Below are 21,156 nucleotides of genomic sequence, written 5' to 3'. Positions count from 1 at the left end.
CGCCCGTGTCCGTGCCGTTCGAGTTACGCCGAATTTACGAGTCCGCACATTTGGTTTGCCGATGCGAGCGCCGTTCGAGAGAGCGCGGGGGGCCGCCGCGGGTTCCTCGACTCGACGCCGGGAATATCGGCGCGCGTTCGCTTTGCAATTCGAATTCTGCGGTCGCGTCGGTCGATTCGCCGGCGATCTCCGCGCCGGAATCGTCATTTCCGCTAATAAAGCACGTATCTGCCGGCGGCGAAAAATCGGCCGGCTGCCGAGTCGCGGCCGGCCAATGTGTGACAACTTTAGCGCGATATTTGTTGGATTGAGACAACGGGCCGCGCGCGCGCGCGCACGCGCGAAGGGAAGCGAAACGAGCGGCGAATGAAGCGGAATTCAGCGATGCGTTAAACGACTAAGGCGAGCTCAAAATAAAAAGCCGGCGCTTCGCTGGATATTTGCGCACAGCCGTTGCGTAAACAGCGCGCGGAGCGTACAGCGCTGCAATAATACACAACACAACACAAACGCGAAGCGGCAATAAAATAAAAAAAGCCAGAGGGACCGGCGGAGCGCGCGCGTGCACGCGCGTTGGGAAGTTCGTGTGTAAGCGCGGCTCTCTTTAAATATTTAAACGGACGCTCGCGCGGGAGATTAAAGATAACGCGCGGAATCGCGGATAGAGAATAGATGCGCGACAAAACAGAGAGCGCGCCGGCGACAATGGCCGGCCGGTCGGCCGGTCGGTCGATGAATTAAACATCGAGCGGAGCAGCGCACATTGGCGGCGGCAGAAGGCCGCTTCGACAGAAAGAAATGTCATCGACGATCCGCGAAGATCGCGGAGGTCGCGTTTTCTCCGTCTCCGCGATCGCGCCGGCCGACTTCCCACGCGCGATCGTTGCTCGCGAGAGGATCGCCCCCCTCCCCCCCCCCCCGGGTGTCGGATCGCGTTTCGGCGATCCACTCCGCGGCGAGCCGCGGCGCCTTCTCCCACGCGGAGAAGTCGGGCTGCCGTTTCGCAGACAAATGATTCTGCAGACCGCTCGCGGTGAACATTAGCGGACATCTCGCAGATATTCTGCCTCCGGCACGTCAAGGATATCGATCCTTGCTACTGAGCGTGCCTCGACGGGTGATGATTCGTCGCGTTCGCCGAGAGGTCGTTCGCGAGAAAGTCGGGTCCCCTCGAAAGCCCGCGCGCAGTCTCGGGCATTTTTCCGAAAAAGAATAAAACCCAGGGAAAACCAAGAGAGTTTTGCGCGCGCGCGCGCGTGTGCGAGGGAGAGCAATCGCCGGATACCGTCACGTATCTCAAATATTTATCCGCCTTTCTATTTGATCGTGTCCGATCTGCGCCGTGAATAGGAAAAAAAGCTGCCTTGGCCGGGGTGCCGTCGCTGTTTGCCGTTGCCGACTATTTCCTAAAGCCGTAAAAGCGAATCGAAAATCGCGCGATGCAGGGCGCACGTTCAAAAATGCGAGCTCAACATTTCACTCGACCGCCTCTCGTGGCGCAGACACGCAGTCGTGACAACGACGACGGTGATGACGACGACGACGACGACGACGACGACGACGACGTGAACGACGAGAACTCTCGAGCGAGGCCAGAAATAGTTATCGAGTTTTTGGTCTCGAACGCGCGGAGCGCGCATTTTGGACTTCCAGCTGGAAGACGCACCCGAGAAGCTTATAACTCGATATGTCGCGCAGTGTCGTGCAAGGCAGTGTGTGCGCGTGTATGTATGTGTATATATATATATATATATATGCATGTGTGCGCGGTCGAAAAACCTTTCGGAAAACACTATACGTCCGATTGGATGCAGCAGCTGCACTTTGCCACGTTCAAAGAGAGCCGAGGCGAAGCCATTTCGACTACGTGCTCTCGAGGTCTCTCGGTCGCGAGAGTATCTTCCAGTCTTGGATTACCGATTGCGCGCGCGACGTGCGTCCGTATATAAATCGGAGAGAATGTAATTTAAGGGAAAACTTGGAAATGGCGGAATTAACGGCCCGGCCGCGGCGACGCGTCGCGCTGCCGCGTGTTAGCATGCGAAGTACGAAACGAGGCGAAGTTTCCGACGGACGCTGCAGGGACGCGCGAAACGGGATCGCGAAACATCAACGTCGCCGTTTGCGTTGAGATCGCCGACGCCGCGTCATCACCGGATTAGCGCGGGAGACGCACTTTCGCGTAACGCGCGTTTCGCGAGAAGGACCACGCGCTAATCTCCGACCCGCGATCCCCCTCGACGATGACACATTTTCACACGCGAGAGCGGCGTAGCAAAGGGCGAAGCGTATGTGCGCTGAATATTACATTATTAATAATATATCATTGCGGTGCAGGTTAGTTTTTCCTTTCGCGATGAAAAATCGCCTTCTTCAGTCGTTTCAGCAGCGCCGACGGCCCGGCGGAGAGATCGCGGGTAATGGCCTGACGGAGCGTCGAGTTGTTCAATAATGCAAACAATTCGGTCGTTCTTCCGATGGAAATAAATCATTATAAAGTGCTCGTAGAGCGCTCGGCCGCGCGCGGTAACCCTGAGATTATTCAAACCGGCGAGCGCGATAAAAATTCCTCGGAGGAATCTCGCCGCTCCTGACGACCAGACGCCTCCGTCGCATTCACACAGCCGTCGTCGTCGTCAAAGCTGCTGCTGCTGCTCGCTCCTGCCGCGAGGTTCGCGTCCCCGGTCCCACGTGTGCGCGCGCGCCTTTGTGTGTCCATGGCGTGCGTGGTGTTGACCCCATAAACAGGCTCGACGCTAAAAATATCCAGGCCGGGCGAACCAGTTCGTCCGAGAAAGAAAAACGCCGGCGACGGGGGAAAGAGAGAAAAGAACGGAGAGAAACCCGAATGCAAACGTCGCGACGGGGCGACGCGAAGTCGTGAACAAGGAAAGGACTAAGGAGAGAGACAGAGAGAGGGGGGGGGCGAGGGAGAGAGGAACGGAGGGGGAGAGAGAGAGAGAGAGAGAGAGAGAGAGAGAGAGAGAGAGAGAGAGAGAGAGAGAGAGAGAGAGAGAGAGAGAGAGAGAGGACGTGGAAAGTTCAATGTCGCGTGATACTTACCTCCGCCGGCTAATCAGGCTGTACGGATCGACCGGCGAATCGCGTTTAGAGGGAAGACCGGCCGGCGTGGCTCGCGATAAATACCGGCTCGTAGAAAGTCGGCTGATTGACGGCCGAAGACCGCGTGATAGCGGCTAACGGGCTTGCCCGTGGCAGTATTCCATCGCGTATCAGCGGCACCCACCGCGGACTCGGCGCTTTCTTCGTCATTGCCGAGCGCGTTGTCCGCGTCCGCGTCCGCGAGAGCAACAAGTTGACGTGACGCGGCCAATTATCCGGAATGTGCGGAGTTGCGTCAATTCGCTACCGAGTCATCGCGCGCGCGGGAGGGGGGGGGCACTGTTAACACTTTTGCACGTTTCCCTTGCAATACCTCGGCACGGCAGCATTTGCCAGCAACCGACGCGATGCAACGAGCGCCTAACGAGCGAGCCCGTGGCCGTTCCCTCAGCCGTCGAGTCGAGATCCATTGTCGCTCAGCGCGGAGAATCGCCGGGAGAGAAAAGCAAGGTGGATATTTTCGGGATAAATGTCGGGGATTAAGAGAGTCCGTTGAAGTGAAGCGAAGGGAAAAGGAGATTTGATCTGCGCTGGTATCCTTCGGCACCGAGTCCGCGGAGAGTCCTCTATTTGCGAGCTCTTGTGTCTGAAAGGCCATCAATCTGTCTCCCTTTCTCTCTGTGTCTCTCTCTCTCTCTCGCTCGCTCTCTCGACGCTTCAGCTCGAAAGAGCGCCGAGTGTGTGGTCGCGGAATCCGTACGCGGCAGATGGCTTCAGGTGGATCCGAAGCGGCGTGTATACGAAGCGTGTACACGTCGCCGGCGATTCAACCGGTATTTACAAACTAAACACAGCAGCATATTTACGAACGACGCGACCTGTGAGCAGCTTCCTCTCTGCGAAAGCCGAGTCCCCGCGGTGATCGTTACATTATACACGTTACACGAAGGTGCCGCTCTCGCTGCCGAGAGGCGCGCGACGGCGAACCTTGCAAGGAGGAGGCCGCGACATAGAAAGTCTCGCCGGGTCCAAAGTGAGCGTGTCGATTTTTCGTGGAACGTCGCGCGCGCGCGCGCCGATTATCCGACGTGCGCGCTCGCAAATTACTCAGCGGCGAGAAGGAGCGGTGAAAGCAAAAGGTATCGACGCTAATTCAGCGCGGATTCAGCGATCACCGCCGCGTCGTGCGCGAACTCGATCGATCCGACGATCAGCGCGCCGCGCCGCGCTCGTCATCACGTACCGTCGCCCCGTCGTCCTGCTGAGACGGAAGGATCATCGCGGAAGGACGAGACGAGACGTCGAAAGTTATTAGAGCGCCGCTGTCGGACGGACGGACGGACGGATATACGTCGTCGGTGTTTGTGATTATAAACGAGTACTTAAGTGGCACGTCCGAGACTATTAGCTACGCGAGAGGTCGGGCCGGAACGTGACGGCGAGCACACGAAAGTGGCGCGCGACGACATGGACGGCGGATACGTGGTGTAGTGTGACACGTGTGTGTGTGTGTGTGTGTGTGTGTGACTTGTCGCGGTGAGAAAACGAGAAGGCATGACGCGGAACAGGCAGCAGATTTTCCCGCTGCGGCCCTTCGCCACCCTGGGACGCCGGATTCTGCGGGATAAGCGGTACAGAAGGTACGTCGAGCGACAACACGTAGCGGCGTAATACGCCCGCCGGGAGTACGAGCGTTTAACGTAACGTACGTTAAAACGCTAAAACAGCGATCGTGTCCGAAAGACACGCGGCCGATCGCCGCGAGTTCCCTCGGAGACGCCTCCGCGACTTTCATGCCGCGCGCACGCTGTTTCGTCGCAACGCGCTTGTCGGACATGTTATTGGTAACATCGTCGGAGACGTCGAGGAGCGAAACGAGGTACGTTGAGAAAAAGACTGGACGAACGTTGAACGTTGAATTTTCGTTACAGCATCGTCTCGCGCGCGGACGACAACTTTCACGCGAAGCGGAAAACGAGAGCAGACGCGCGCGCGCGGCGTCTCCCCGCTCGCACATAAACGCGCGCGGGGCGCAGGATAATAATTAGACTTTCTTCTTCCATTAGGCGATTACACGGCGTTTCAATGGAATTACCGCGGGCCAGAGCGCGCCACGAAAGTGTCACGTTTTAGCGCGTCGATTCACCGCGAAATTAACCTCCTCGAGAAACGCGCGCGACGTGCAATTAGACACGGCACAATCGCCGCGATGCGCAATATCTAATAATAATAAATAAGCGCTCTCTCCCCACCTCCCCTCCCTTTCTTTCTCCGTCCCGAGATTCCTTATCTAAACGACGCTCGATAGAATCGCAGCCGCAAGTCTGGCGATAATCTCTGTTCCTGACGGAGAGAAAGAGAAAGAGAGAGAGAGAGAGAGAGAGAGAGAGAGAGAGAGAGAGAGACCATGTACTTTTCACGAGTTCTCAGGAAGGATTCTGCGGTACTTTCGGAACACGAAGCGCGCTTTTATTTAGGGCTGTACAATACGACACGGGCAGAACGAGAGGAGGAAAAACAAAATTGCGACCCTGTTCCAGCAGGGACGCTCCGATATTATTGATATAACCGGGGAAAATTGGCCTCTAATGGCGGCCCCGCTCGAACACGCGCTCGCCGAGAACCGTTTAACCCGGATTCCGTGTCGCCGGCGGGATCGCGCGAAGAAAGCCACCACGTCGAGCAGCCGCAAGCCGGGGCTCTCTTTCGTTCCGTGAAATTCCCGGCACGATTCGAATTGGCGATTGCCACGCGAGTGCCAGTCGCGGGCGGAAATTTTAACCGGCGACAGCGACGAACACGACGACGTCGACGACGACGACGACGACGACGACGATCGGACCGCGATCGCCGGCTCGAACTGGTCGATCTCGCCTCGGCGCGACGGCGACGTGACCGATGGCAAACGTCGTCGATTTAGCTCGCCGGGTGCACATCTTGATTTCTGCCGTGAAGCCGAGAAGCTCCGGGTCGTTCCGGCAGAGCGAGGATTACGACGGTAATGGGCGTGCGTGTTACCACGCCCGCGAATTTCCATGTAACGCGCCGCGCGATGTGTTGCAGAAGCGATCCCGGCCGGGGTCGAGCAGCCGTTAAAGTGAAAGGAGCGAGATGCGAATTTTAACTGTCGCGGCGTGTCTCTCGGCGACGGCGTTATCAGCCACGTACTTGCGCGCGCGCGAAATAACACGTAAAAGTACGCATGTCGAAAAAATTTACCGGGCAAACGTGATGCGCGCAAAGATTAGCGCGCTAATTCGGTTTATGGTCGCGAGAGGAGGCCGGCCTCATATTTTCCTCGTTACGCCGTATTTTTCTCGTTTAGGGTTTATGAAAACCCGCCCGATGTAAAATCCACTATGACTGCCGTAGCCGTTACATTAACTTTTTACGGCTGTGTGTAAAGAGAGAAAAATCTAAAATCCCATCTCTCGTGGTCCTCTCTCCTTTCTCTCTCTCTCTCTCTCTCTCTCTCTCTCTCTCTCTCTCTCTCTCTCTCTCTCTCTCTCTTCCCTTCCCCCTCTCTTTCTAATTCTGGCTAATTGCGAATCATGCAAAGCGGCATATGTAGTCATTTGATTTCATAACGGTATTACTTTGCGTCTCAACAACAAACTCGTCAGTCCGGAACAAACCGGCCGGATGCACTTTGTCCACAGCGAAAGCGTAACATGTCGAGATCGCGCGAGTTCGCGTATAAATATGCGTGCGGCAAATTCGAGGACGGCGTCGAAGAGGGAAGGCGAGGAGGCGCGGCAGCACGGGGGGCACGTCGGCAGGATTAACAGGCGTTATCCGGCCGGAACAGAACGGCGCGATGTAATTGTGACGGGTTGCCGAGCCGCTCTATCGGCAAGTAGACGGCAAATCGAGGGAAGGTAAGGGAGATGAAGATATACAGTGTGCAAATTACAGTGCACGTCGGCTGGCAGCACACCCGTCGCATCGAGAGAGAGAGAGAGAGAGAGAGAGGGGGGGAGGAGGAAGCTTGACGCTCATTTCGCTCGATTGTGCTCGCGCGTCTCCGCTCCGGCAGCGACGCGAATGACCTTCGGCTTCTTCATTACCCGCTAATTGCCTCCGTAACTTCCGCGCGCGTACCAATTATCGACGCTCCCGCGACTAATCGGACTCATTCTTTCGTCCGCTGCTTTCGGGCGCCTCGTCGTCCTGCGTAACGTCGTCCGCGCGAGATCGCGACACCTCGTTGCGTCTATCAGTCGTGTTTTATCGGTTCCGAACAATCGAGTGCTAATACGGCGTATTACATTGTGTCGTGTCGATAAACGAGCGTTCCCATCGACGAGAAATCAAAGTGATTCACGGTCGAGTTGATTCTCCGCTTCGTCCTGGTTTCGTTTAAGAGGACACCAACCGGGACATCGGTTAAGGCTTGATTAACTTTTACGAACGACCGTGGAGAAACGGTGCGTAATTGTAAAATTCGATTATCTTCTTGGACCTGTTCTTGAATGCGTCGTTAAATAAATCGGGGGAAGATGAGACCCTCTCTCTCTCTCTCTCTCTCTCTCTCTCTCTCTCTCTCTCTCTCTCTTTCTTCCCTCTCTCGGCGAGAAGTACATTTACGACCTCTCGTCTTTCGTACGGCCGCGAAACAATACTGCCGATAACGATGATACTTCGGTGGCGGGTCGAATATCGAGCAGGCGAGCTTAGTCTTCGGATAGGCGACCCTTTTTCTTCTTTCGAGCTAGTTGACCCAGGTCGGAGAGAGGAAGAATTCCCTTTGGCCGCGCACGAGGGACAGAGAGAAGACGCGCAGAGTCCGGTCCTTAATCTGGCTTTAGGTCATGGCCGTGATTTTACGAGTCCAGTTCGCTGTTCCGAACGAATAAACTTCGACTTCGCTTTTACGATCGCCGTTGACATCCGGGTTGAGGAGAGAGGATCGATGTTGAATAAGTTTTTCGCTCATGCCTGCGCAACGCGTTCGCGCAAAAAACACCGCGGCGTTTCATTTTGCAAAAATCGTTCTCCGCTCTATTTTTCCCTTTTCCCGCACGTGAGTATAATTAAAAAATTTCCGATGATTGAAAGTGTAGGATAACAAAAATGAATAACGCGCAGCGGACGAAACATTCTGATCGACGGAACAACCGGTAATTTAAAATTCAAAGTGTTTTTTGATTTTCAAACAGCGACACGTGTACGCGCGCATCTGCCGTGTGCTTTTTATCCCCCGGGAGGTTTTTCGCAAAAAAACCTGTACGTCGTAATGCGAGCACCGACGACTAACTAAAAATCGAGGACGTAATAGAGATTCTGATGTACGGATTGTTATGGCGCAATCTCCCTCATTAAGTCCTTTCTAAAGCCGTTCCCTCAGGGTGTCGTTCCTACGATGTGACAAAGCTTTTAATGCCGCGAGGGGATCTAAAGTAATTTATGTTCAGACACGAGCAATCTCTTGCCTGGCAACCTTGAAGGGCGAAGGATTGCGCTCGATGCTATTTCGTTGCGAAAATTCGAAACACGGGCGAGGCGATATCCCGGGGGGATCTCTCTCTCTCTCTCTCTCTCTCTCTCTCTCTCTTTTTTTCCGGCCGGAAACTCTCCGCAAGATTTACGTGGACACGCGAGAAGGGTAAAGAGAATAATAGTCGTTCCAAAAAGATTTCAAAATCACCTTAAGATACGTTCAAAGTTCGGAAACCTCTTTGAAAATTCGGAAACTTCGCCGTGTTATTCGTACTTTCGCACTCCTGTTTTCGTTACACAAGTCACGAACAGTGAAATCCGCGCGCGAGGGATCCTTCCTGAATTTTATTGTGCGAGGCAGAGGGGGTGCGATGTTATGATCGAAATGTAAATCAATCTTCGCTCGTTCATCCTCGTGAATATCAACTTTTCCTCAAAAGAGCTTCTTAATGTTACCCTCGTGATAAAAATAATAGAAAAGATCAAAAGCTGGATTTAGAGAGAACAGATGAGAGAGAGAGAGAGAGAGAGAGAGAGAGAGAGAGAGAGAGAGAGAGAGAGAGACAGAGAGAGAGAGAGACTTCTTGTATATAAATATATATAATTCTCTTTTCGCTGGAAGCCAAATTAATTTTCTCAGAAAAAGTCCGCGACAGAGATAAAAGGAGAGAGAGAGACGCCGTGGTTGCGCAATAAAAAGGGAACAGTTAAATGCATAAAACGTCGTCTTCTCGTGCACCTTTTATTTTTCATTTCTCGACGGCGCTTCCGGCGGAAGCGGGCTCGCGCGCGCCTGTCTCTCTGTCTTTCCGCAGCCATCACACAACACGTGTTTCACGTGGCCGCTTATCGCGACGCTTCCCCTTTCCCCGAGGGTGTATCCACATGTTAGCGGCGGAAAACACGTGGTGTGCCGAGCCTTGAAATCGCTCAGGCCGCGCAGGGAGGGGCTCGTGTGGGGCGCAGTCGCCCCAAGGACAGTCTGTCGCGCGCGGTCGCGCAGTGTCCTTAATAAGGAGCAGGGTCAAATGCCACTCCTCACGACCGTGACTCCGGTTTCTAGTTACTTCGTGCTGCTTTTCGGGTCAAGATCGGCCGAGCTCGCTCATCACCGGCGACATGAAACTTACAGTTAGCCGCGTTATCGAGCGACGACGAGGAGCGATCTTTGATTCCCCGCGCGCGCGCGCGCGAGAGCGCCATTCTCTCTCGAGGGCGCGAAAACGCTGACGCCGATCGTTGATCTGAAGAGATCGCTTGCGCGCACGGACTAGTCGCGAAGTGTATCGCCCTTGAAACGAAAAAGAGATGTGTATCTCAGTCGTTGGTCGCACACGAGGAAGCGAGTTAATCGTGAAAACTGGAAATTGGAAATACATCCCAACTTTTGGTACGCGCTTCACTTTGCTCGAACGGAAAGGTTTGAATGCAATATTCGACAGGATTCCACGAGGAAGAGAGAGAGAGAGAGAGAGAGAGAGAGGGGAGGAGGGAGACGAGAGAAACAAATAGGCGCGGCGGGTTTTTAATAAAATTCGATATCCTTCTCGCGCGTGTGGGCTCTCTCGAAAAACGGCGACCTTCGGGGGATATAAATGCCGCGCTATCGGATCTCTCGTCGTCGGAAGCCCGGCGGAGCACCTCGCGGAAGAGAAGAGGGTATCGAAGTCGTGAGGGATTCGTATCTCCGCGATACGGATTCCATTGTCTCCGGGGGGAACGTGCCCGTTCTCTCGTGCGCAGCCCTCGCCCCGGATCATCCGCGCCGCTATCAGCATATTCCCCGAGGCCCCCCCCCCCCCCGGGAATCTCCTGTGAAATCTCGAGATAGGCCGAGCATGAGGAGTCTCTGATCTCCAGCCCGCGCTGGATTCGAGAGTAAGACGCGCTCGAGAGGATTCGCGTTCTTTATCCGAGAGCTCGAGAGGAGGAGGAGGAGCTCGTCGTTTGTGCGACGTTCGACTGGGAGATCGCTCTCGACGAGAGAGATCGACGCTTGCGCGCTCGCAGTTGACGAGAGCACTCTCTTCGCTGTATTATCATCTTGATAATACAGTGAATTATGTGAGCGAGTAACGAGTAAGCCGTGTCACGCGAAGGCGCGCGCTGGGCGACTCTCCGGTGGAGTCGGTGACGCAACCGTGCCGAGGTGGAAGATCGAGCGTCGAGATATTATTATTCGAGCGCGCTTGGCGAAGCGCGTCACGTTCGCGCTCACAATCGCGAACTGCGTGATAAGGGAGAGTCTATCTATCGGTCGCCCCGTGGGCGTAACCATTTCGCCGTATCGAGGAAGAGAGAGGGGCCCGGACCTTTATTTTCCGTGGCGACCGGCGGCCACGTGTCGTCGTCGGGGAAGTATTCATAAAATCGCGCGACGATGACGGAAGTCGCGCGCGCGCGCGCGAGATCGTCTCCGTATCGGAATGCAGGGATTCGCGAGGGTGTGCGCGAGGGGATGACGGAACGAGCGGACGAGCAAGCGCACGCGCGCGCGCGCGCGCGCGCACCCGTTTCCCTCGCAAGTAGGTCAATCGAAGAAGCGATACATCGGGAGTGAATTTCCATTTTCACGAAGCTGTAACTTCGATCGCGCCCGCCGCTGCAATGAGCAGCTGTGCAAACGCGCCGCCACTTCTAATTGGACGGATAGAAAATAATCCAGTCTTTGGTATTGGCGCTCGAGCGCGCGAGTAGCTTTGTCCCTCCGCTCGCCATGCTGGCGATTTTCGATCGCGAACGAAGAGCTATGTATATTTTTTCATCGCAATGCGTTTTGTACTCGTCATTTCGTCTTTGATTTGTGCGCTCACGATGCGTCGTTTTATTTTCCCAAATTTGCCAATCTCGGGGATTTGCCAAAATTTGCCAAATTTACTGCGCAATTTTTCTCGTGTAATTCGAAGGATACCGTTTGTCACAATATATCGAGAGAGAATACGCGAATTTATACGTTGCATGATATAACGCCGAGTCGCAGTCTCATCAGGTCCCACGAGGATCAGAATTAGAACCGCGCCAGCTATAAACACAGTCGCGTATTTATTATTCAAGGCCTGCTCTCGAATCGATACGCCGAGATGCCGGAAAGTCGTGTGCGGTCCGATGCAATTATACTCACGAAAACATCGTCTTCGTGCATTATTTGTGCCCTCTCGCGCCCGGAGGGTATCGCGTTTTAACCGCGCAAAACAACGACGGATATTAATTGCCTCCTTTCTCGCGAAATCGCCCCCGTTGCACTCGAGCATAGCCCGAAGAGCGGCAGAAGGAAGAGAGAACGAGAGAGAGAGAGAGAGAGAGCGCCTCTTCCCTCCTATAATTCTTCACAGAGAGATGCGTAATTAAATTGTCCCGCGACGCTACGACTTTAATCCCCGAGTCGTAATCTTTCAACGTTCCCGCCGCGGGAGATCGCGAGTCGCGACCGGCTTTCTCACATTCGAAGTTCCCTTCCCGATTTGTTAGCTAGCAGCATCCGGAGATAAAAGTTCGGTATAATTGCTCGCGACGCTTCACCTGCGCTCGGCGTCCTTTCGAGCGCGCGTTTCGTTCATCAATTGTCCACCCTTAACGAAATAACCAACTGAAAAAGAAAAAAAGAGAAATAACGAGAACCCGATCTGGCTCTCTCAGACGTTTTAACATGTGGCTTCGCAGGCAGACAGGTCCTTTTGATCACCACAAATTACGACTCGCGCGCGTTTCACGAAAAGCGCGAGTCCTCCCTGAGAGAGTCGTCCGAGTTACCCGGCTTGTGTCCGAGAGAGGGTGCCACGGTATTCTCACGTAATTCGTCTATCCCCACTCTCCTAATTTTTTGCCAGCCACGCGCAAAAGGATTTCAGATACCGGTATATTTAGATCGGCATAGAGGGTGGCTTTGCGAAAAAGACTGAAAGTTTACCAGGTCGACCTAGTTTTGCGAAAGAGCGCGCGACGCAAGAGTGGCGGCGGAGGCGGTGGCGGTGGCGGTGGTGGCAGTGGTGGCGGTGATGGTGAAAAGAGAGCTGCCGAGCGGCGAGGCGGGCTGTAGCGCGCGCCAGAGAGAGTCAGCTTATTTCTATCGATCTGACGATAGTAGCTCGCAGTGGCCGTCCCGGCGGCGCGGCGCGGCGCGGCGCATGGCGACACGACGCGCCGCGTCGGCGGCCACCTATGTGCTCCGCGGCCTTTAATCCGTCGCGACGCGCCCGACGTCGGGACATCGTCGTTTCGCGAACAGCAGAAGAGAGAGAAGAGCCGCGCCACCTCCGCGCCAGCTGACGGATCACCTGTTTCTTCATTCTCCCACTCTGCCTCTCTCTCTCTCTCTCTCTCTCTCGTTCTCTCTGTCCTATTCTCATTCTCCTCCCTCGCTCGTTCTCCACCCTTTGACCGACCGACCGACCGATCGATCGATCGATCGATCCCGCGATCGCGAGCGACCGCGAGCAGCGAGACGAGAGGCCGACACGACTGCTCTCCGACGTCGAGACCCTTCGCTCCCGCAGCGGAACCGCAGCGGTGTTACGTCATCGTCGCCCACGCTGCGGAGGAATAGGTGCGCGCATCCGACGAGAGTGCGGAAATCGACGTAGCAGAGAGTGCATCGAGCCGCGCGACGTCGCGCACAGTTTTTCCCCCGAGAGAGGAGGAGCAAGAGGAGGGGGGGAGGGGCGTGCTCGCGACTGTGTTTGTTGACGGTGACTAAAACGATGAGAGGTCCGCCGGACAATCGAGAGATCGGCGAGCTCGCTCACGAGTGCGTTCGCGGATGAGGAGACCGGGCGCGGTGTCGACGGAGAAGGTCGCACGTCGTGCACGACGCCACTGCGCGTACCGCCGCCGCGACGACGTTCTCGACGACGACGACGGGATGATAATGGCACGCGGAATTGGAATGCCACGGAGCAGCGGATGCGGTTGAAGCTCGCGTAGGTACGCGGACATGCACTGTTATCCGCACACGCGCGCGCGCACGCACACACACACACATACACACACACACACGCACGCACGCACGCACGCACGCACACGCATGCACGCACACGCGCGACTCAGGAAGACAGAATCGCGTGCATCAACACGGAGGGAGCGACGCTGGAGGGCTCGACATGCGAGCCACGACAGCGAACCCGGGGTGGCAATTCCCGCGATTACCCCGCGGTATCTCGCGCGTTGATCGAGCAAAACGAAACGGCAAGTGGAGGGAAAGGCGGCCGCGCGCGGTGATGGCGCGCGAGTTTGTCTCGCGGATGAATCCTCCGTTTCCATCGCGTCGCGTGTCAGTGGTGTTGTGGGTGTGTGCCTGGTGGTGAGAAAGTGCCCGACGCTCGTTGACGATCCTCGGACGGTCGGGGAGGGCGGCTGGGAGGGGAGGGCACGTTGGCACGAAGCAGCCGCGAGTCGGGCGGCGCCCTGCCGATCGCGCCGGATCGCTCGCAGGCTGACTCGTTTATCGCGGCTATCGGCGTGAGAGATCGCGAACGTGCGCCTCCTTCGCGAGCTTCGTGCGCGATTTCGCCGGCCGGGAGCCCGCGATTCCCGCGGCGCGGCCGAGCGCTCGCGGAGTATCGCCGGCGCGACGCGCGTCATCGGCGACGCGCGCGCGCGCGTATCCGACTGTCGCGGACTCCGCGCGGCCGCACGTCGAGGTGCATTTCAGGCGGGAGCCAATCGCGCTCGGAGACGCGGCGGACACGGCCGCGACGGCGGCTGATTCCGCCAACTGAAACGAGGTGTCGTCGAAAATACGCGCGAGGTATTCTCGTCGCGGGGCGAAATCGAACGACGACCAGTCGCGAAGATTTGCGTGTTTCTGTCGCGTGTCGCCTCGTGAGCGAGCAGCGGAGACTAGCGCGATAATCCCCTCAGGGACATCGAGCGACTCTCGCTCCCGGCGTTTTTCGGAAATACACATAAACATAATGTGACGCTTTTGCCACCCCCAAACTACCCCGCCAGACCGTCACCGATAGCCGATACGAGAGAGCCTCGACATATTTTTCCGCGCGTCATCGGAACGATAAGCACGCGGCAATAATTCTCCTCAATAACGATCGCGCTCCCGCGATCTGCAATCTGATGATCAACCGGATTGCGCTCGCTGCTAAGAGCTAAGCGAGCTGCAGTCGGATGCGGCGGCTGTATCTCGCGCGCGCGGGCGTTATCAAGCCCCGTTGTTCGGTGGTGCGACGTGACCTTAATGCGATCCTTCCCTCGGCATCCTCCTCGCCCACGGCGAGGCGTCGGCGCGCCGGCGAGCGCGAACAACCGACCGTTAATTCGGGGTCTTTGTTAGCCCGAGCACAGAAGGCAGAGAAGGGCGTCACGACGCGTCGAGTGTTCCCCTTCGCAGCAGCTCTGCGAGAGAGAGAGAGAGAGAGAGAGAGAGAGAGAGAGAGAGAGAGAGAGAGCTCCACACGTCGCTCGTCGAGTGATCCTCGCGTTCATGCTCTTCGTTGTCGGCGATACGCGTCGCCGTTTGCGCTGAATAAAAGTCAAACACGAGCTGGCTCACGTGTGCTCACAACACACCGTTCCTTCGGCGCCGCGACATTGGAAATCCCTGGATATTCATAATAACTGCTGATTACGCCGGTTTTACGATCAATGTCGTAAGCCGCAAATCCCGTGAGAAATAGCCAATCGCAGTTGGTTATTACAAGAATAAACTATAATCGACCGACTCTTACGGCTTACGTCTCGCGACATTTATTATTTATTGCTCATGTTGCGTGCTGTGTACGAATATTTATTTGTCATATGCCGGCGATGGGACTGATTTGCGTCAACGTGTACGCTCGTTCGCGCAACGTTTCTCCGACCGAGTTAGGCCGGGATTACGATGAACTTTACGTAACGGGACGCGACGGGACGTGAAGTGACGTTACGTGAATTTGACGCTTGAGGTTATATCAGTGTGAGAGATATTTTTCGAAGAAGAATTCAGTTTGGCGACGGGCGTAACCTGTGGTGGAAGAACTCCGTTTTTGACTTGACGGAACGCGACATCTAAACTTGACATTGGCAAGCTTTACGTCGCGTTAACTTCCGATACTTCACGTCACGTTACGCAAAGTCGATCGTAACTAGCCGCATATAAAATAATGTGTTTTAGGTTTTGTGTCACTTCACATCCCGTCGCGTCCCGTTGCGTCAAGTCCATCGTAATCCCGCCCTCAGGAGCCACGTCGCGATTATGCGCGCTGGAATCGGGAAATCGCACAAGTATCTTTATTATGCTCTCATCCATCCTCTCGGATAAGAGTATATAACGAAGGGTCAATATTTACACCGCATACGTCCCGACCCCCGTCATGGTCGATCAGCACGCGAGTACGTGAGCAGCCGGCAGTCGCAATCGCGAGCGTTTCGTGCGATTCGAGCGGGATGTGCGAAAACCGTTGTGCAAACGGCTGCGGAATAGGTTACATCGTATGGAGACGAGCCTCTTTCGCTCGGTGTTCTCCGCTTCGATTGATTCCCCTCGGAGGCGCCTCTGCACGTAAAGCGCCGAGGCGCTCGTGCACGCGAAGAGCGTGAGCGTTTGCGTAGGGCGTCTCCATTGATCGGCGCGCTTTTGCGTCACGCGCGATCAACCATTAGGCCGGACCTCCCACGCCGTTCGCGACAAGTACGAAAAGTCGAACGTCCACGTACGCGCGACACCTTTATTTTACCTCTGACCTCTCCCGGGGACGACGTCGCCCGCGCGCGCGCGCGCGCGCGCGCGTGTTTCTCCCGCCGTCCTCTCGAGTGAATGTTGACTCGGAGTAATTAATGCGCGAGCGCCAAATGGCCGTGCGTGCACAAACACGCGGATTCTCTGCTGGCATCGTGAGCGAGACTTGGACGAACGAGAAGCGCAATTTCGCCGGGCGAGATGATTGCTCGTCGCAGCCCGGCGTAAAAGCGCGCTTCGTTAAAATCTCACAATCGCGACCCCCCGATTAAGGTCTCGCGGCCGGTTTATCCCGCAGGATAATCGCGCGCTCGTGCATTCAAATGAGCCCGCGCTCGGCTCGAGAACGACTCCGTTAATCCCCGCGAGATCGTGAGCCCGTGTCGCGCGATTCCGTCGCTGTGTGTGAATCCTCCGCGGAATCCGCGCGCTTCCGAATATCAGGCAATGCATTTATGCGCGCGACACGGCGCGCCTGTAATGCATACGCGAAACACCGAGAGACGCGCTCGAGGGCGCAGGAGCGTCATCGCTCGCGCGAGTCCTCCCGCATTATGCGTCTCGTTACGTGGCGAGGACGAGGCCAGGCGTCGGCCGAGTTTGGCACGGATCCTGTAATCAACGTGATAATCGCGCTCTGGAATATACAGGTGGAATCTGCATGTTGATTCGCGCTCTCGCGCGAGATACCGCGCGATTTAAATGCGAATGACTGCGGCGGCGTACCGAAGATCTCGTGGCTCTCAGGAGTCGCGCGCTCTCCTCCGCATCCCCGGCTGCGTTTCGAATTCGCGTGTACGTCAGCTTGCCGGAGAACGGCCGCGTCCGGCCACTGACGAACGGTCGACTCGGCAAGACGAGTCAGTTTGTGATGAAAAGTTGATGATAATTTGCCCGAAATGGCTGCTACCTCTGATCGCCGCGTCTATTAATATCTGTTTCACCATCACACTGATAGAAAAATATAGTTGAATTAACTATAATCTCACTATATTTTATATAGTTCATTTTGGCGTCAACCATATTTTTATAGTTCGTGGAACCTGCAAAATATAGTAGAATAAACACAAATATATAGTCAATGATTGTCTTAGATAATTGTTTAGTTACTTTTACCACATATATGGTAATTTCTCATTCACAAATATAGTGAGATTTAACATTCACGTAGTTACATCTGTCATCATTTTGCAAATATTCTGGTAATATTGACTATATAAAAAAAAGAGTTACTTTTACCTACCATTTTATATTTGCATCCGTACGATAATTTTAGTTTAACTTACTATAATTCTTAGTAAAAATATTATATGGTTATATGTACTGTGCCTATATCATAATTATTACCGATATTATGGTAATACTTACTATAAATGTGATACTTCGGACTATAATTTAGTTACTATATCATTATATAGCTCCAAATGTCATAAACTTTTCTCTCAGTGCACGATGTGTACTCTTGAGCGCTCCTCTCCCCGCCGATATGTTTATTTGAGAAAATATCTTCTATGCGAGACGTATCTCTATATATACGTGTAGCTATTAATAACCGTGACGTTGTACAAAGTGACAGCAGCGTCAAACATGGATCGTTTTCTTTGATTTTGCAGAGAGGTTCGCACGGTAGTACTGAATAAAGGATCCTCCGGCCTGGGCTTCAACATCGTCGGCGGCGAAGATGGCGAGGGTATCTTCATCTCGTTCATTCTAGCCGGGGGTCCGGCCGATCTCAGCGGCGAGTTACGCAGGGGCGATCAAATATTAAGCGTCAATGGCATCAATCTTCGGACAGCCACCCATGAGGAGGCTGCTGCGGCCCTCAAGGTGAGAGAGAGAGGACAGAGCGAAGGAGATCCCATCCGGTGTTCTGGCGCTTCCGCCGACGCGCGACGCGCCTAGTCTCCGAGTGGATTCGACGTGAATTCCCCCGTACACTGATAGAAAAATATAGTTGAATTAACTATAATCTCGCTATATCTTATAGTTCATTTGGGCGTCAACCATATTTTTATAGTTCGTGGAACCTGCAAAATATAGTAGAATAAACACAAATATATAGTCAATGATTGTCTTAAATACTTGTTTAGTTACTCTTTCGCCACATATATGGTAATTTCTCACTCACAAATATAGTGAGATCTAATATTCATATAGTTACAACTCTGTCATCATTTAGCAAATATTCTGGTAATATTGACTATATAAAAGAGTTACTTTACCTACCATTTTATATTTGTATCCATACAATAATTTTAGTTTAACTCACCATAATTCGTAGTAAAAATATTATATAGTTGGTTATACTATGCCTACATCGTAATTATTACCGTATATTACGGTAATACTTGCTATAAATATGATATTTCGGACTATAATTCAGTTACTATATCATTATAGTTCCAAATATCATATACTTTTCTCTCAGTGTAGAAAATGCAGCAGCGGCGCGTTCTCTCAGCTCTCGAGAACGCGTCCGATACGCGATTCGTGAAATGTCTCGGGTCGGAATTCCGCGATGGACGGACGTGAATACGTTGAGCTTCTCGACGAGTTCTCTCCGCGATGTTCAGTTCGCTATCCCGAGTGGAATCCAACGCGAGATTCTTTCGGCGAGATTCTCTTGTGACCCACGCATTCGTTATTATACACGATTTTTGTTGGCGCGGCGCGCGCAGGGTACCGGCCAGACAGTGACGATCGTGGTGCAATACAAGCCGGAGGATTACAACAGATTCGAGGCGAAGATCCACGATCTTAAGCAACAGATCTCGCAACAGAATGTGATGACAGGCACCCTCATGAGGACCTCGCAGAAGAAGTCACTCTACGTGAGGTAATACCGCGCGTGTCTCTCCCGCGCCCGTTAATCTCCGCGACGAAAATGGTGCGTGAACGTTGCGCGATTTTTCTTCTGCCAAAGAGCGCTGTTCGATTACGACCCCAACAAGGACGATGGTCTACCGAGCCGCGGCCTGGCCTTCCGCTACGGCGAGATCCTGCACGTGACGAACGCCAGCGACGACGAGTGGTGGCAGGCGAGGAGGGTCACTCCTCAGGGCGAGGAGGAGGGCCTCGGTATAATACCCTCGCGCAGACGATGGGAGCGCAAGCAGCGCGCCAGAGACCGCTCCGTCAAGTTCCAGGGACACATGCCGGTTATTCTCGATAAGGTGAGTCTGACGAGTTCCGGGATGACGTTGAATCGCGGAAACACGCGACTCGAGCCACCGCGAGGAGCCGATTTCCGAACGCGCGCGACGTCCGGCTGAAAATCCGAGCGACAGTTGCTGCTTCGCGTTAATTGAATTGTGAAGAAATGAATTGAATTATGAAGAACAACGTGTCGTGTGTGTGTGTGTGTGTGTGTGTGTGATTTAAGGACGCCTGGGATTTGCATGCGACAAACAGTTGACGACATACCGCCTCAACTGTGTCGTTATGTTTCTTCTCTCTTTACCGGACCCGGAAATAGACGGGGCGAGACCGCGAGCGCGAAGTGCGAAGTCTCCGTCGCTTTTCAAATTAATACGCAACATGAAAACTTGACGCCCCTTCGCGAGGGTAAACTGCGCGCGTGTTCCGTGCGTGACGCACACACGTTAACGGAGCGGTAACGTTCGTAAAATCGCGCGTGATCGAAAAAGCGTGTTCACCCGTTGGCGCTTCGCTCAGGCTCATTAACGCTAATGACAGAGGGAGAGACGGACGGCTGATCGAGTATTCATCGCGATCGATACGCCGCGCCGCAGCGTTGCGTCGCCACCTCGCAACTTCGATACAGCCGAAAGTGGAGAACCTTCGGTGGTGTTTCCTCCCCGAATTCGCGCGCGACGAGCCGTCCCGGGGCTCTCGACGTTGCCGCCGAAAGAGGATCCCGTCTCGCGCCGGATATACCGGGTGGATACAAAGTCGAACAAGTGACGCGGCACGCCGATAACGCGCCGGTCGCGATATCGCGATGCGCCCCGCGCGACGCAGCACCACGCAGTAAACTCGTTGCTTTCAGCAATCGACGTTAGACCGGAAGAAGAAGAACTTCTCGTTCAGCCGGAAGTTCCCGTTCATGAAGAGCAAGGACGACAAGTCCGAGGATGGCTCCGACCAGGAACGTGAGTGTCTCGAAACCGATTCGTTTCGTTTCTTCGCCGCCGCTCCCCCCTCTTACCCTTTCTATCTCGCCCCCACCCCCACCCCCGCGCCACCCACCTGCACGTTCTGTGCATGTTCTGATCCGTATTTAATGTGTTTTACGTGTTCTTTCTTTCTCGCCGTATGTACCCTCGCCTACTTACATACCGTGTACCATGCGACTTAACCGCTGAGTTATACGAGGTTACCACCCTCGCCGTCCTACCCCCCGCCCCCCTCAACCACAGCCGACGGACGGCCGCAGTTTTCGTGCATGCGTACGCGCGGGGTGCGATCGATGGGATCGATTTGAATCGATAATTCATCGCGCGCCGCCTTCCGCGCGAAGGCGACGAAGAGGTCGGTGCAAGTTCGCTCTCGAGTTTACGTAGTTGAAGAAGTGCGCGCCGCGACGTTTAGAGAACAAGCGTCGTCGTGTTTGCCGTATCACCGGGGGAAGGAAACTTTTTCTCGCTTCCTCGTGACTTTGTAACGCGCCACGTGTTCTTCAACACGCGACACGACAGTGCCGTGTGGCAGCTTCTGCGACGTATCGCTCTCCATCGCGCGCGATACATCGCGCGCGAGAGATCGCGCGCGAGTGCAAGTTTCCGCAAGATATATAATATAACGCGGTAGAGTTTTCGAGTAAGTGCCGAAGCAGCGCGCTCTCCCTCTCCGGGGAGCGAAGAGCGTGACCGTTTCCTTATTTGTTCTTCTCACGCGCGAGACGGTGTTGGTTTAGAGATTGCAACGCGACGTGCGAGACGTGGCGCAAGATCAGCCCAAGTCCCGAATGAGCTTTTGTGTTTTTTTACCATGTGTAAATGTGACATGTGTTTTTGTTTTGCCTGCTT

At 54.5% G+C, this 21,156-nt stretch overlaps 1 protein-coding gene across 8 annotated transcripts in view; it reads left to right on the top strand.

Annotated features, from left to right (window-relative positions):
* The window catches only part of dlg1 (MAGUK family member discs large 1), a 284,519-nt gene that overhangs the window by 254,198 nt on the left and 9,165 nt on the right, over positions 1–21,156 (top strand). For all 8 annotated transcript variants that reach the window (XM_025297971.1, XM_011153800.2, XM_011153806.2 and 5 more), the window contains 4 exons: positions 17,782–17,995; positions 18,847–19,004; positions 19,092–19,341; positions 20,178–20,280. In XM_025297971.1, coding sequence (XP_025153756.1) covers positions 17,782–17,995; positions 18,847–19,004; positions 19,092–19,341; positions 20,178–20,280 — 725 coding nt within the window. The remainder of the gene's footprint in view (positions 1–17,781; positions 17,996–18,846; positions 19,005–19,091; positions 19,342–20,177; positions 20,281–21,156) is intronic.

This window comes from Harpegnathos saltator, unplaced genomic scaffold (genome assembly GCF_003227715.2).
Source record: "Harpegnathos saltator strain DR-91 unplaced genomic scaffold, Hsal_v8.6 scaffold20, whole genome shotgun sequence".
Lineage (NCBI taxonomy): Eukaryota > Metazoa > Arthropoda > Insecta > Hymenoptera > Formicidae > Harpegnathos > Harpegnathos saltator.
This window is presented reverse-complemented; position numbering and strand designations above follow the sequence as displayed.